This window comes from Rhineura floridana, chromosome 3 (assembly GCF_030035675.1).
Source record: "Rhineura floridana isolate rRhiFlo1 chromosome 3, rRhiFlo1.hap2, whole genome shotgun sequence".
NCBI lineage: Eukaryota > Metazoa > Chordata > Lepidosauria > Squamata > Rhineuridae > Rhineura > Rhineura floridana.
In genome coordinates this window covers 115,843,455-115,860,589 of record NC_084482.1, presented here as the reverse complement: position 1 = coordinate 115,860,589, position 17,135 = coordinate 115,843,455, and the positions used below count along the sequence as shown (strand labels likewise).

General features: G+C 37.7%; 1 protein-coding gene across 1 annotated transcript in view; it reads right to left on the bottom strand.

Annotated features, from left to right (window-relative positions):
• Positions 1–248: 248 nt before the first annotated feature.
• GALNT10 (polypeptide N-acetylgalactosaminyltransferase 10) overlaps positions 249–17,135 on the bottom strand; it is an 80,773-nt gene continuing 63,886 nt past the window's right edge. The window contains exons 8-12 of the mRNA XM_061617450.1: positions 15,236–15,343; positions 10,902–11,123; positions 10,013–10,129; positions 8,249–8,398; positions 249–7,155 (exon numbers count right to left, since the gene is read on the bottom strand). Coding sequence (XP_061473434.1) covers positions 6,988–7,155; positions 8,249–8,398; positions 10,013–10,129; positions 10,902–11,123; positions 15,236–15,343 — 765 coding nt within the window. The 3' untranslated portion in view covers positions 249–6,987. The remainder of the gene's footprint in view (positions 7,156–8,248; positions 8,399–10,012; positions 10,130–10,901; positions 11,124–15,235; positions 15,344–17,135) is intronic.

The window sequence follows — 17,135 nt, the reverse complement described above, 5'->3', positions numbered from 1 at the left end:
TTTGCAAGTGTAACACAGTTTTCACAAAATAATTGATTTTTTAAAAAGTGATAAAAAGTAAGAGGGCAATGCTGAGAAAAGACTGAGGTATGAAGCTACTGGAGAATGTAATTTGGAAGGCAACATGAGCTCAGCACACTTCTGCTCAATCCAGAGTATTTGATTTTCTCTTTCACAGCAATACATTCCTCTTCTCTCATCCACACAAAACACTTTGGCTAATACAAAAGAGAACACTTCCACATGTCTTCAGAAAAAGACACAATAAAATTTTATTTTAAATATATTATAAAAGAAAGGTCATTCATTTGTTATAAACACTACACCCACACCCGAATGATTTCCAATTTATCAAAAATACTACATTAAAGTGCTAGACATCCTTTACCTCCCGCAACACATTAGGACAGTGTCCCAAGATGCACAAAATAAATATACTGGTTTATGCAGCAACATCCAATTTCAAAGAATTTGTTAATCATGCATTACAAGGTTGAAACAAAGAGTCCCTGAAGGATGCCTATAACTTCATCTTGTTTCCTTTTCTCTCTCCTCAAAACATATTTGGCCACCTGATACTATTATTGGAAGAGATGTTTTACAGCAAAATCCTTACCATGTCTTCTCAGAGGTCAGTCTTATTGAATTCAGTGGGGCTTACTCCCAGGTAAATGGTGTTAGGATTGCAGCCTTAATCAGCTAGTCTGGTTGCACACAATGCAATGTTATGAATGTACATATAATTTTGTTTAATTAGAATAAAAAGATCCTACTCCTACTTATTAGCACCAATGCAATGTGCTTGCATAGTTCTAGCCTATTCAAATTAAATCTCTCTCAACTTCTCTAGAAACCTCTGGGTGATTACAGATGCATTAGGTTGACTTTGAACAGAATGCAGTTTAAACAGGCTATTGTTAATGGGCCACTTTTTAAAATCTAAATGGATATGATCTAAGATTACATGTGACATCTTAAGAGATCATATATGGTTCATAACACCAAGACTTTAGAAAAATCCACAGCCAAACTGTATGTGAGTATTAGCAGCTACATTTCTCCACCAATCACAGATAAATTTTAACACACCCACACCCACAGAGGGGGGTTGCTTTCAGAACAAAAGGGTATTCTAGGAAGGAGTCTAAATCCTCACTTGCCTTTCGTCTCAGCTACGCTCTGATACACCATGAAAGCCTAGCTGGGAGAAAAGAATCTGTGAGGAGGCAAGTGCAGGCTCAGCACTACACATACACATCTTTTGCTCATAAGCCCCCCCCCCCAAAAAAACAACACAAATATGTGACTGGAGTAGACCTGCATTGATCTGTTACCATCACATCTAATTTTGGACCCTGATTACCCACAAAACAGATGCAAATTCTGAAAGTTGAGAAGACACCTTTGTGATGGTGGTGTCTTTTTAACACATCCCAAGGAAATAAAATTGGTGGGAAATGCCTCAATATTTATAGCATGTTAGGAAACCTCCTAGAACTCTTCTTCATATCAGATAGGGTGTTTTGAGCAACTAATGCTGCAATTCTGTACATGCCAAGGAGCAAGTCCTGTTTAAACTAATGGGAATTCAGCCAGCTTTGATAATACACTATTTTAAGGGGCTAATCAGACTGCTTACACTAGTTTACACTGCCTTAAACCAGTAGTGCTTATATCAATCTTAGTATTCAGTGACTAGTTCTATAACAGTTTTCTTCGAGTCCGCAGATGTTGTTGGACTACAACTCCCATGATCTCTTGACCAGTGGCCAAATTGGTGGGATGATGGGAGTTGTAATCCAAGAACATCTGGGGACCCAAAGTTGAAGAACAGTCTAAGTCATATAGCAAGCTTCTGTAACCTATCTGCTCTTTTCAACTGTGAATATTTTTTACATCACAGCTTCATTACAAGAACTGAAGTAAAAGTAAAAGGAAAAGCTTCAGTCATATTAGGGTACTGTTTTGATGTTAAAAAGATGTATTTTTATATGGCCTACTGATGCTTGTAATGCTAAAACCACATTTGTCACATCACAACTATGGTCTACAGGAACACTATTCACACATTGTGCTGATACTAACAGTTACCTTTTAACATTTCTGGGTATATGCTGTATAGAGGCTTTCAAGTTCAAAGCTTCTAGCTGTTTGCTCAGTTGAATTAAACAGATACCACTGTGAAAAAGGTTTTCAAGCACAGGTAAGGGTAGAAACAACTTTCTTACTGCTTCTCTGTTATGAAACTGACTAGATACTGACAAATATTTCTAATGAATGACTCATATATTTTATGGAAGCTACCCTGTTAGCTATTTTGATATGTCTTTGAGACTATCAGGAAAGGACACTGTATGATGAACACTGTATGTTTGCGTGTAAACATTTGAGATAACTAGCTACTAAGGAAGCTCTGTCAGAATTAACAATTATGGTTGTATAGGGATACTTGCTTATTTCCTTTCACCAATTTTTGTTTTAAGTAATAAAATTAATCATAGGAACCCAGAAATTTCCCCGTTTCCTAAATCAAGACCACCATATTTCCATCCTACAATTGGATAGTTGAATATTTAAACTGGATATTTAAACAGAGATTCCCCTAATTTATTACTAAGTGCACACTGTACTGAACTCTTGTACAAACCACATTGCACTCCATTGTCCAGCAAGGCACTAGGAAATTGTTCAAGTTTAGGCATTTGCTGTACATTTGCTCTTTCAAAGGCACTGCTTTATTTTAATGATGCTGTTAAATTTTATTTTACTAATTATCCACCATTATAACCACAACAGGATGTGTTTGTGTGCAAAAATTTCTAAAGCAGATGGGAATATTCCTGCACCCAAGATATTTAGATGGCTTCCAAGGATTCAGATAATATCACTGCTAGCAATAGACATATTTCAATCCATACGCTGCAATCAATTCAAAATTATGAGTTGTGATGCTATGCTCAAATCACTGCAACTATGTAGGGAGCCACTTCACAGAAACTGCTTGTCCTGTGGAACTTCTTTTCAAGCAGTAATCATGCTGAAGATCAAAAGTATAAATTAGGCCATATTGGAACAGAACACTGACAGCAAATGTGCATGGTAACATTATGCACACTACTGTCCTCCAAAGTCCCTGTATCACTACAACTGAACAGCTTTTTAGCACAAGAAAACCATAATTGAGGTCAAGTAACTAAGGTGTGGCTAAGAATCTCAGCTACGTGTCCTAAAAAAAATTGAAGGCAAAATATTTTCAGCTTGGTTGACAGCCTTTTCAGAGGTAACACAAACATACATGCATATCTGGCTTGTTTACAAACTCATGCTTTAGATATTATGACTATAAATAAAGCAGAACAAAGGTTAATTACAGATAAAAGTAGAGAAATGCACTTTTGTTTCTCAACCAGCAGGTGGCCTGCTAATAATTATTTCAACTCACTGCCTGGGGCTTCAAGGGCATTGAATGCTTCACTAATGTGCAGAGATTGCCACTCAGCCAGAGTTAAATATGTTTGAAATATTTGTGAACTGACCAATATTTATATGGCTTCAGAGAGGAAGCCCTTAAGAATATTTTAACATCTGGCTTCTGCATTTGGTTCCAGGGGATTAGTGACAATATTGCCACATTATAGGCTAGAACCAGTATACTGTAGTAAGTCTGCAAGATAGAAACTCCTTAAAGTATAACCTTAGTCATCAACTTGTTACATAGACTTTGGCAAGCCATCATCTTTCATCTAAATCTTAGCATGGCACTAATACTGGCCTACCTTGCAGGACAGTTGTAAAGATTACTATTGTGTGAATACTCAAGCATTATGTGAATGCTTGGTAATGTTAATCACCTGTAACTAGGAAAAGAAATGGTAAGCTAAAATGGCACTTGGTCAGGTATTTACTATTTCTGTTACATCTGGTGTCATGCAAGAGTTGCACCACTAAAGAGATTCTTGGCTCCAAATGTTTGACATGCTTGCTGCAATCAACATATTATCATAATGTGATGACTTAATTTTAGTGTAGATTATTCACAGAAGTCACAATTTGTAGTAGGAAAACTTGCTGGAGAAACTGGCAATTAAATCTAGAAAGTGGTTTGGCAAAATCTCTTTAATAACTTAATAAGCCTCAAATGAACAAACCTAGACCACACCACAAATATAGACATTATTCTTATGGTACTTAGGAGATAACATATAAAAGTTTCCCAACTCTTCCAATGGAACTTGTTTCTTTCTTTAAATAACTATAAAACCTTCCAACAGAAATATTAAATATGATGAAAATAGCTTGGTTTGTTACTCAGTAGCAAAAGGAAAGAGGCATTACAGTAGAGTGCATGCAGAAATGCGGTAGACAGTTACAATTTGCAAGTCTAGTTTGACAAAGGTGGGGTAGTACAATGCAATGTGTTCTGACCCTGTTCCACTGATCCACACATATTTTGAAGTATGGTCTTACAGAGCTATTCTAAAAAAATTAGGAAAGAAACTATGAAGGCAAACATGACTTGCCACCAGAAAAAAATGTAAGCGCCACATTTAACAATCCACCTATTGGAGGTGTGGAGAACCTTTGGCACTCCAGTAGCTGATGAACTACAACTCCCATCAGCCCCAGCAAGCATTGCCAATGGCCAGGGATGATGGGATCTATAATTCAGCAACATCTGGAGGGCCAAACGTTTCCTACACCTGACCTACTGTGATCCTAGATTTTGCAAGAAATCCAGGATCTTACAATAGACAATTTGCAATCTACTGTGATCCTGGGTTTTGCAGAAGACAAGATTCCTGCTCATGGAAATTTCCTGCAAGATTCACGTTGCTTGCATTTTTCTTTGTGATTGTGTTTGCAGGTACTCTTCTATGGAATAAAACACTGCTGGAATCAGCTCTTAGAAACAATAAGAGATTATGGTAAGTAACTAGAAGGTCTATGATTCCATAGCTAAAATGGGGAATATGAAATATGAAACTAACTATTTGATATTTAAGTTCCCGTTACTTTGCCATCTGGTCAGTAGCCCGCTGCAAACAGCACTAGTTCCTAGACTCATTATGAAATGAAGACATTCTAGCTTGCTAATTTTTTCAAAGCATATTTTACTTTTGTTAAACAACTATGACTGGAACATACTGGGTTATAAATATGTCTCCAAAACAAGGAGCAGAAAAAATTAACCTAAGATAGGATTGGACTTGCTAAAAATATATTTAGAGTGTTGGAGGAAATAAAGGAGAGAGGCTATGATCAGCAGTATATATACGCACAAGGAAGCTTTCACACCCAGAAACAGCTCTTTTCTTTCATGCTGGTGTAAAATGGAAAATCCTAGCATGTGCATGGAGGGTTTTTCTTTACTAAACAGAACAAATAAATCTGAGCTTGTACTGAGCTTTTCAGTGCACAATGAGAAATTATATTGATAATCAGTGGAAGACTAGTGAGGTAGAACTGGAAGAGGTAAACTCGTACCTGTTATAGGAGGGGGAAAAGTACTGAATGATTAATCAGCTCATCTTAATGCATGGGAAATTATTAAAAAATAATCCACCTAAAACCCCCACAGGAGGCTGTTTACCACTAGTGAGATTTAAAAGCTGTTCTGAGCCTAAAAATGCAAAAACAAGCATCTCAATAAAATTAATAGTTTAAGACGGCATCCCCCAAACAAAGAATATTGAACTGGGGAAAAGGTATCAACTTGGTTTCTGCTGATGATCTGTTTCCCAGCTCACTAACAAAAAATACCGGACAATGGTAATGCTGATAAAAATGCAGCCAACACAGAATGGGGGAAGTTGTAAATTGAATTCAAACCTGTAAATCTGAAAAACTGAAAGACATCACACTCCAATTATTTTCAATCAAGATTTTAAATACAATTTTTAAAGTAATTTGGAATAGGATATGAGGAAGCCTAAACTCTGAAGGATGCTGCATTGTATAGACTCTTAGGTACTTTTAAATATTTGCAGAATGCTGCAGGGATAGTTTTGTTGCAAAATATTGTTGTGCCTGTAGCCCTAGATGTGGCTGGATGTCATCTCCTAAATTGGTTCTAAGTGAAACAGAACTACATTGATGAAAAAAACAGGCAGACCACTAAACAGTTTCACTGCAATCTTAAACATGCTTATTTGCAAGTAGGTCTCACCCATGTTACTGGGGAATTAAATTTCATTTTAGGATTTTAGCCCTTGTTTTTGTATAAATTGATCTTTTCAGTCAAACCCTTGCATGCCAGTGGACTAAATTTAATTATGCACACATGTAAATTATACATGACCCAGTTGATTTAACACTCAGTTCTATCACTCCTGCAGACCGCTTTGACAGGTGCTTCTTGTTCTCCACCCCCCTCTCTCCTTCACAGCCACAGAGTGGCTTCACAGCTTAAACTCAAGCTGTTTTGAAAAAGGATCCATCCTGCAACAATCAGTAATAGAAAATCCAGCAGCACCCACACATCATTTCCTCCTGCTGCCTGCCACACAAAGGCAGATTTCATACCACCAAAATTAAGGGGCAGTGTGAAGAGCCAATGCCAACATTGCCTTTAAACCATCTGGACTGAAGATGTGCAGTTATAACACTTACCCTTGACTCCTGTATGGATCCATGGGCTTAGCTTTGAGACCATGTGGTGCACAATTCATGGAAGTTGTGCATTACCCCTATGAAAATATATTGACCTTGAATGTTACAGTAGCTGAAAAACCATAAGATTATGAAAGTACACTATCCTGCCTTAGAGAACCAGGTTTGAATCTGTGGTGTGATTACAGCACTGCAGATTTCTAGAAGTTAGTGGGATTCAGTTACCCAAAAGATAAAGATGCAGCATCATCAAATTAAAGACTGGCCTCACACCCTCTCCTGAGATTCTCCCTTTTAATTTTTTAAAAAAGTATTCTTAAAAAAATTGTCATCTCCCCTGTAAAAACTATAGCTGTAATATATACACATAGACAGTTTTTAAAGATCAAGATTCTTGTTAAAGTTTTCCAGGACTGTTGAGTTTGTGTGTTCAAATATCCATTGCTGTGTTGGAGAGGAAGGGTTGCATGTGTTCATGAAGATTTTTTGGTCACTCTCACTACAGTCCATGCAGCTGCCACTTACTGGGTGGTAAAGAGTCTTGTCCTGAGGATGAGAATTAGAAATCAGTTTGCCAGACGGAAGAATACACCACGGAAAGTAGCTTCAAGGACAAAAGTATTTGTCATTTCATTACTTATCCAACAGCAACTCATTTAGAACTAGTTGTTCTCATATGCATGGTACTTTATCAATTCTGACCACATTAATTGTTCATTGCTTTTGGAAAGCAGCCTCGAACAAATTTTAAATAAAAGATAAATCTTCACAACTGAAATATAAATGAGCACTGATGAAGAAAAGGCACTTCTCTTATAATCAAAACCAACATGTTATCCACTAGACCTTACTTGGAATAGTGTTTTGTGCATTTTGTTAACTTCTTGTTCTTGTTTTAAACATTTGCTTGTCTTTTAATCTTTCTGAAGCACGCACTGAGCTATCCCTCACCCAACCTAGACATACCTTCAGGTGGATTAAGAATGCTAGAAGTAATAAAATCTTACATTCACTGACATTATGGAGTAGGGGTTGATGATGAAACCTGAATCCAGAGATTCCTTGTGGAGATATCTTGCCCTAACTGGCAGCACATTTTGCTCAAGCCTACCTTAGGATTCTATATTTTTATCATGGAACTTTATACTCTGCAGCAAATATCCTTGCTTTTAAGTATTGTTGCCATCCATATAAATATCATCCTATGCCTTTGCTCTTTTTTAAAACCAGAGATGGACAGTGTATGGATCTCCAGTTGTTGTTGGACTCCAATTTCCATTAGCTCCAGCCAGCATAGCTAATGGTCTGGAATGATGGGAGTTGGGAGTCCAACAACATCTAAGGGCCATCTATCCCCCAAGGTAACGGTGGTATAAGATTAACATGACACACAAAGCTCCTACCATGGAACAGTTGAAGACAGATTCTTATGGCATACTTATAGGAAAAAGGTTTCTTTTGCTATCTCTGGTAGGGATGTCACCATGCTCTATTTTTCTTATAAAAAGGGGGTTGCATTTAGCTGTAGTCATATGGCCAAAGTATTACAATATGAATTATGTTTTTCAAGATATTACAGGTGGTCATAACACAGAAATAATAGTCTGACACATTCTGAATAATAACTGCACAAACTCACTTTCCTGTATTTCCACAGCTGATTCCCCTTCATTCCATGACAGTCATAGAGGGTCACTGGGCTGTTGTGGGAAATAGCATCAAAACAGAATTTCTTTGTGTGCTGGGGGTCTCCTGGACGGATATCCTCTCGCCAGCTAAATGTGAACACCTGCATGGACAAACATCAAATCCTCAGAACAAGTGGTGAGGACAAAACCTCAAACGTCTTTGTTATGAGCATCCTCAGCTACTCAGTGTGAAGAACTACTACTGTCTCCTTACAGCCGGGTAAGAAACCCAGAAACAGAATGGCAACATTGGTAAGAAATGCAAATACAGTGAAGAGCGGAAATACAACAGCAGCAATGCTGAACTGGAAGTTTCCAAATGACAGCCTCCACTCCACCACTACAGAGCCATCTATCACCAACTGCCCCGTGGAAAAGAACATCAAATGCTAGTTCTTGCTGAAATGGAGCATGCTGATTTTGTTTTTTAGTTTTTTATGTATATGGTTTTTAAAGTATCTAATGTATTATTATAAATATTTTGAGCTACTTTGAAGATTGTAGTTGAACAGCAGGATATACACCTACTAAATTAATAAATAAATAAAAGGGAAGGAAAGAAATTGAACAAATACAGTTTGTCATGATAATTTCCTACTGGCACTAAAAATGGGAATCAGGAACAACAGGGAAAAGTCACTTTGTGAGATTAAATATTTAACATACAGGAATGAAAATGCCAAACAGCAAGAGATTCCCTGCAAGAAGAGTTGTTCTACTGTGTGTGGCTATTGGAGTGCTATAAGCATGCATTCACTTGGAATACAGCAGGAGAGATCTCTTCAATTAAAATTACCACACCAGTTTGATAATGAGAAGACATGGAAGTAATTGCTTCATGTTGCCACTGTTAGTACTAATAAAAAGCAAATGAAGTTGATATATTTATGGAAGAATTAGACTAAAAATCTATTTCAACATCCACATTAAATTTCACAACAATATTGCATATGAAACTCAAGGACAAGTTGCAGACTTTTCTGGATTGGAAGTCAAATTGGTTTAATTTTCTATTTCTAGGCATTGAAAATCATATCCAGCAGCCCCATATTTTACCTTGATTCCTTGCCCATGAAGAGTTACGTAGCACTTCCCAACAAATGTTGTGTTTACCTGCTATTCCTTTCAGTGCTATACTAAAGTAACATTTTAATTTACGATGTTAGAACAAAGCTGTCACTTGTAGCATCTCATGTATTAACAGGGTAAAAATAATGCCTAGCCAGTTTAATTCCTCTCCAGCATCTACTAGAATATTAATCATGCACCATGTGATAAAAAGTGGTCACTGGATGTGGTGCAGATTCATATGATCTTTCATCACTTGTTTCAGAAAAATACTTAGAAATGAAAATGTCAGCACAGAATATAGTTGCACTACTACTGGCTTATTAATAGTTTCCTGTTTGTCTCTTATCTTTTCATTCCAAGATTTGGCTCCAGATAATACTTATTTTCTGCCAAAGCACTCAAGCACACAATTTAAAGCGCTCCTCCCCTACACCCAAGGTGTGTTTGTGTATCAAAGCCCCCAGTTTATGAGCATCTGTCTGGTATCCAGGCCAGCAGTCTACATTCTACTCCCCTAGCAAAACCCATCAGTGAAACCATTGTAGTATTTTTGCAACATATACTTTGCATAAAATATTTCTTTCTAACCCTGCTTCTGGAAATGAAAATGAGTTTATTCTAAAAAAAAGAAAGAATGCAAATACCTGCACATTGTTCCAGGCAGCTTCTCCTCTGCCTTTCACACAGGCTTCAACTCTTAGAAGGGAACCCAGGGCTCCATGTTTGGTATCTGCACAGAGGCCAGTCCCTATATTACGGATCTGCAATATTAAATTACTGATTAGTCTCCAACTAATTTCTAGACATAGCAGCAGTAAACAGAAGTACTTAAGATGCTCTACCATAGCAAAATCCTGTATTAATGCAAAGACACCAGGTGAAGTGCCTTTTTGAAAAAAAAGTCAAGAAGGCTCAAGAATTGAGAAGCCAAGAAAAGGGATCCAGAACAATCCATTTCATGTCTTTAAGAAAAAGAATCAAGTTGAGTACATGTCTGGGCTTGAGAGCCATTTAACAAACAGCTTCACTGGGAAAGTATAAAGGCAGTATCTAGTCCCAATGACGTTAAAAAATAGATCATCAAAGTCCATTCATACTTCAGGGTAAACCTGATAATGGACTGTCAAAGTAAGTAAATCTTAAGTAGTAAGCATGCACCAGAGGTTCAGTGTATATTGCTTCCAAAAGTGTAGCAGAAAAATGAACTTTACTACAGGTTTCAGAAAAGTAGTGAAAACCACTTCTTTATTACTGGACCACAACGTCCATCATCCCTGACCACTGGCGATTGGCTAGGAATTATGGGAGTTGGGAATCCAACAGCATCTGGAGGACCACAGATTTCCCATCCATGCTGTAAAGTATGTATGTACAATTAAGTATGTACAGGGGTACATATGCATAACAATGTGTTCTCTGCACTTAAAGATGGGCTCAGCAGGTACTGAAAATCCTGTGGTTAGATATACAGTCATACACCATGGCATGGCCATGATATAATCAAATATGGCTGAGTTTCCTGAATAAACCAACCTCTCCCCAGGCAGCTGCTGGAGGCTCCACTGGTGGATAGAACTTTTGTAAGTCCCAAGCCACTTCATTCATGAACCACTTGAAGTTTTTGCAGTTGAGATTACTGCGAAGTTCCTTCTGAGCAGTCACATCTCCTGCAGATAGATGTCGATATTCAGGTCTCCTCTGATAAATGTACTCTGCATATTCATCCATCCACACTTCAGCTACACGCTTCAAGTTCTACATGGGTGACAATGTGTTTGAAAGGAAGAAATGAAAAGAGAACATACCCATAACCCAAATTTGAATTATGCATACAAGAAAAGGTCTCATAAAGATTACCTTAGTTATAGCAAGTGAAATCTCTATTATTCTACTTGCGATGCATGAGAATGAGAGAAGTAATTTCATGGAGATAACGATAATGATTAGATGTATTACCTGATGTTTACCAGAAGGTCCCAGGGTGGGTCACAACAATATAAAATACAACATTAAAATCAGTCCAGAACAAGTTACAATCATAACCAGAATGGGTCCTAAAACTATGTATCTTAAGGGTCAAACACCAGGGTAAAGAGGTGTGTCTTCAGCATACGATGAAAGCTATATAATGAAAGTGACAGATGCACCAGTTTGGGTTCTATTCACAAAAGTCTGGTTTCTGTGGTTGAGAAAGCACCCTTTAGATCAGAGATGGGAAACCTCCAGCCCATGGGCCTCATTAGGTCCACCAGGCCTCCTTAGTTGGCCTGCAAGGCCATTTTGACCAAGCCACGCCCACTTGCCCTACATCATATATGCTGTCAAGTGTTGAGCAGAGAAAGACCTGTCTCAGCTGGAAGTGGCTTATGCAAAGCACTCCGTAAGATCCAATGATCAGCTGACTGCAATGGGTTCTGCACAATCTGAAAAAGTGCATTGTGGGATAGGCATTTGCCCACACTGTTTGATTTCAAAAAGGGACACCTGTCAATGGTCAGATGACTGAGAGGTGGGTGGTCCCACCAATCTGTGAGACTTGACCCATGGAGTATGGAGGAGATAACAATTTGGCTTGCTGGCAAGATCTAGTTCCCCACCCCATTTCTGTGGCACATTAAACACTAGCAAAAAAAGGGGGGGGGAAACCCCAAAATGCCACACAAGATCAGGGAGATAATTTTTTTTTTCAAAATGGTTTTTATTGTATAAATCTGTATTCAAACTTGCCCAACGCGTTTCAGCCCAACCAGGGCTTTCATCAGGGGCTATAAACATAACAGAAAATTACAATGAAATGGACAGACCTTTATCACTTACATATTTAAAATTAAGGAATACTATGAGTATAACAACATATATTTTGTGACTAACAGTTCTAATGATATTTTCTTTAAAAGTAAACTTTTTGGATTTCATTTACACAAATGTAAATACAGAATCTTTACTTTAAGTTGCAAAAAAACTTGGATAAAAAAGCATTGTTATACTTTATGTTGTAAAAAATAAAAAAGGCATTGTTATACCTAATAATTAAAAAATTTTCTTATAGCAACAAAGCATGATGATTGCTTCATATATAAAAATATATACCAAGGATTGAATTGTTTTGTAATAGTTTCCAAGAGCAGAAAACAAAACATGTATAAGGTTGTTTCAACTTATGAGAAACAATATAACTGAACAGACATTACTTGTACTCACATGTTTGTAAATCTAAAGAAATTTCTTTGTGTAAAAACAAAGTAACTACAGCTTTTCTCAAAAGCACCATAGGCTAAATAATTTTATAATGGTTTACAGAAGGAAACTATATGACTTTTTTAGGTTTTTTTATTTAAAAATTTTTTTTAACACATGGTAATTAATTTGACCTTTAGGTGTAGGATTAAAAAAAATGCTTTTTTATCCAAGTTTATTTTTGCAACTTAAAGTAAAGATTCTGTATTTACATTTGTGTAAATGAAATCCAAAAAGTTTACTTTTAAAGAAAATATCATTAGAACTGTTAGTCACAAAATATATGTTGTTATACTCATAGTATTCCTTAATTTTAAATATGTAAGTGATAAAGGTCTGTCCATTTCATTGTAATTTTCTGTTATGTTTATAGCCCCTGATGAGAGCCCTGGTTGGGCTGAAATGCGTTGGGCAAGTTCCAATACAGATTTATACAATAAAAACCATTTTGAAAAAATTTTTTTATCTCCCTGATCTTGTGTGGCATTTTGGGTTCCCCCCCCCTTTTTTGCGAGCTTTTGAATGCCCTTCACTTTGTTTTGTCTTTTACACATTAAACACTAGCAAATGTATTGCAGCGTAAGTTTTCATGTGCCATAATTCTTTATTCTGACAAAGTGTGGCTTCACCCACAAAAATTTATGCCACAATAAATTTGTTGATCTTTATGGTACCCACATGAATCATTTTTGTTGCAACAGCATAGGATGGTTATTTGTCATAATATAGGATCATGGGGACTCCATCCTTTTTTGGGTATGTGGGCACAACCGGAATTTTGAGAAAGATGCCACAAAATGGCAGATATGGAGGCATGGCCAGTTACACATTTGGAACATAGGAAGATGCCTAATGCCAAGTCAGACCATTGGTCCATCTAGGCCTCAGTATTGTCTACACTGACTAGCAGCAGCTCTCCAGGGTTTATGACAGCTCTTTCTGGAGATGCTGAGGATTGAACCTGGTACCTTCTGCATGCAAGGCAGATGCTCTACCCTGAGCTATGGTGCTTCCCCAAATTGTTGGGTGTCACAGAAAGTTTGCAGAAGACATGAACAGCTTTATGGCAAGAAGCCATTATCAACTCTTTTTTGCCTACTGGATTGGTGCATCTCATCTTTCTCTCTCTGCAAAAAGAATGGAGCAGTAGGTGGGTGGAAGCAATAGTAGAGTAGCCTGTTATTTAAAAATCAATGAACTCTCAATTCTGCCCATGTGCCTGCTGTGTGACTGACAGCTTCCACACTCCTCTTTTGTACACATGTCACCTACAGAAACACCTGCGGACATTGGGAACCTATAAAGTAGATACATACTTCAGTACATGTACAATAAATACTCAGCAGCCAAACTTCTCTTGTGGTAGGCCAGTCAGCACCCAAATGCATGTTCCCGAAGCCAGAATGAGTGCATGCCATTCTACAGCAGTGAATCTGAAACAGACTAGAAAATCTAGCTCATCTCTAATGGGGAAAGTACCAGATACACTGAACATTTACAGATAAGCAGCTCTCTTCTGCTTAATATGTGTCTGTGCTGTTGCATATATGGGAGGTTAACTAGCTGTCTTACATGGAGGCAATCATAAAGGGCTAATTAATGGACTTTGTGAAATACTATGCTGAGATGTGCAAATCAGATGCTACACTGGGATTTATTTATTTATTTAATTCAATTTATTTAATTCAATTTCTATACCGCCCATAGCAAGCTCTCTGGGCGGTGCACATCAAATAAAAATACAACAAATACAATTTTTAAAAAAACGACCTGGTCATCAGATTACAATTTAACTGTCTGTTAGAACATTAAGTACAAAATACTAAAATTAAAAATGTTAAAAAATGGTAAAATGTTAAAATGCCTGGGCTTTTCCAAAATGATTGCTTTTCCAAAGAATCAGACAACCAACAAATCTTGTAAATGTGAAACTAGTTTATCAGCATCTAATTATCAAAAATAAAATTTAAAGGTGGATGTGGGAAGAGTTTTCAGTCATCACTTCTTTTCTTCTGTTACTGTCTTTTCCCACCAGAGGGAGCATCTACCCATCTTTGAAATATGTACCTTTGGGTAAAAGCACTCATTTTTATATGAGAAGGTGAGTGGGCAAACCTTGAATTTCTGAGTAGTAGACCCCATGTGTATGTATTTTCAACCATCCTGAATATGCTAATGTGGATCAGTTTGATTTCAGATGCCTTGCCAGCTAAATGGAAGAATTCTTTAATTGACGTATTTGCCCTTTACTGAGGGAATGAGGTTTGCCATTCTAAAGTGCTTTTAACGCAATGCAAGCTAAGGATAGAGGGTGATCTCCAATTGTGGCAGCTCACACACGCAATAGCCATTCCAACACCAGAAGGCATGATCTTGATGTAGCCCAACAGCCTAATTTAATGGGTGTCTTTCACTTGCAAAAGCTGTTGCATAACATTGAGAGCAACTGCTTTTATTATTAGACTTGATGATTGTTAAAATTGTGTGCTACTACCTGCACAACAATGTCAACTCCCAAACTGCTTTGAGAGTTACTAAGGTTACAATGGATCCTATCCATTATCTTTCTAGAAAACTGCATCTTCACTGAATATAAGAAACAAAGGAAACATAGCAAAATGGGGTCTTACCCTTGCCAAGCTGACTCCTGTTGGAACCTTATAAGGAACATATTTCCTATAGATATGGCCAACACGGGAACAAGGAATATCTTCCATGCGACCCCCACACATCCATACCTGTTGGGTGCCAGACAGAGCAAGCACAGATCAGTATTTTCTTATCTTAAGATCAAAGCTTTTTCAAAGTAATTTCAAGTAATTGTTTAAAACTCATAAATGCATTCAGACCTCATCTGTACTTCAAGCTTTCAAAGTTGTGCAAATCTGAAACTAAGTCAACATTGTGTCATAAAACCACTGTCAGACCCAGCATCAAGAAATCTATTACTAAATATGAATAGTTTTGTAGATTCTTATGTAGAGTTATGAAAATATTCCAAATGGTTATCTGGGAAAAATCAAACATTTTAGATCACACATCAACACCCTACTGGATATTTTGTAAACCTACTACTTTCCAGTGCTGCATGTGCAGAAATATATACTATGCTGATATAGACTTTTGCTAATTTTATGCCTACAACAGATTAAAAGCTTTCTTTTGCATTAAAAAAAATGGAGCATCAGTTAACAAAATGTGACTTGCAGAACTATGACTCTGTCCAAGTGAGGCCAACAAATTTATTCTCCCTGCATGAGACACTGAATTTGTGCCAACTTTCTATAAGAACTTTCCTTCATACCTAGATTAAATATGGATATAAGTTTTGCTAGTCTAAGTAAATGAAGTAGACCTAGTGTTGAGCACGTGCATTCCAGTAGGCTTAATGAATTTAAGTGCTTGACCAACAACAACGCACATAATCTATATTAAAGTACAATGCCCATTTATGAACAGACTGGCTCTGAAATGACTTTTTAAAAGATTGTCTGGCTATGTTTGCTATGGAAAACATTTTCAATGATCCGTTTCCATTAAAATTTTCCAGTGTTTATTCTGTAGAAAAAACTCAGTATTTATCATGGCCCCGTCAGAGGACTCATCAAATGAGGATGACTCGGGAGTAACAGCAGCAGACCCAGAAGCAGCAGACCCAGAAGGAGAAACGGAGGAAACTCCTGAGAACCCAGCTCCTTCTCCCCCTCAGCTGCAGAGCACCCCAGACACAGCTGAAGCCCTTCAGCCAGACACAGACAGTGAACAGGATACTCCCCCCTCACCTGCAGAACGTAGACAACAGAAGGTCAGGCAGAAGAGGGGCAGGTCTGTCCACTTAAGGCCAAAACGCTGAGGGCTCACACCTGCTGACAAACCTGCTCCTTAAAAGTCAAACCTTGGTTTCAGCTTGTTGCTGACTACAACGTCAGGCGTGACCACTGTGTGTCTTCCTATCCCCTGAACCGATCTCTCGGCAAACTAGACCCAGACCTTCACTGACGTCTCTTCTGGATTTCTGGCTTGGCACATAAGCTTCGAATGGCCTCTGCCCTTATCTTGCTTCCTCCTTGCTAGCCTGGCAGATTTATAGCCAAGCTGCCGGCTGAGGCCTTACGGCCTGGCAATTACCAAGGAATCTCCAGCCCTGCCTGCACCCCCACCGACACTGCTGTCTCAGTGAAGAGCTGACAGTATTAAGCAGCAAGAATTTAAGTATTACAGTTACAGTCATCAGTGCTAAAAACGTACTGCTGACAATTGGTTTTGATAATTTTTTTGTTCCACATGTTAGTTCTTGAATGCAAAGAGAGCAGCTTCTGCAAAGATAATTTCATTAATGGATAAGCAGGGGTGGGAAAGAAATTTCTTTGGATTGCATTGTAATGTGAATCTACTTAAATCATACTTCCTGAAGCAATATGCAAATTGAAATGCAGCTATCCTTCAAAATACATAATTATCTGAATTTTGTGATGCAGTTCTCCAACCCAAAAATGTGTACAAAATACGTATATTAGGAGAAGGCATGCA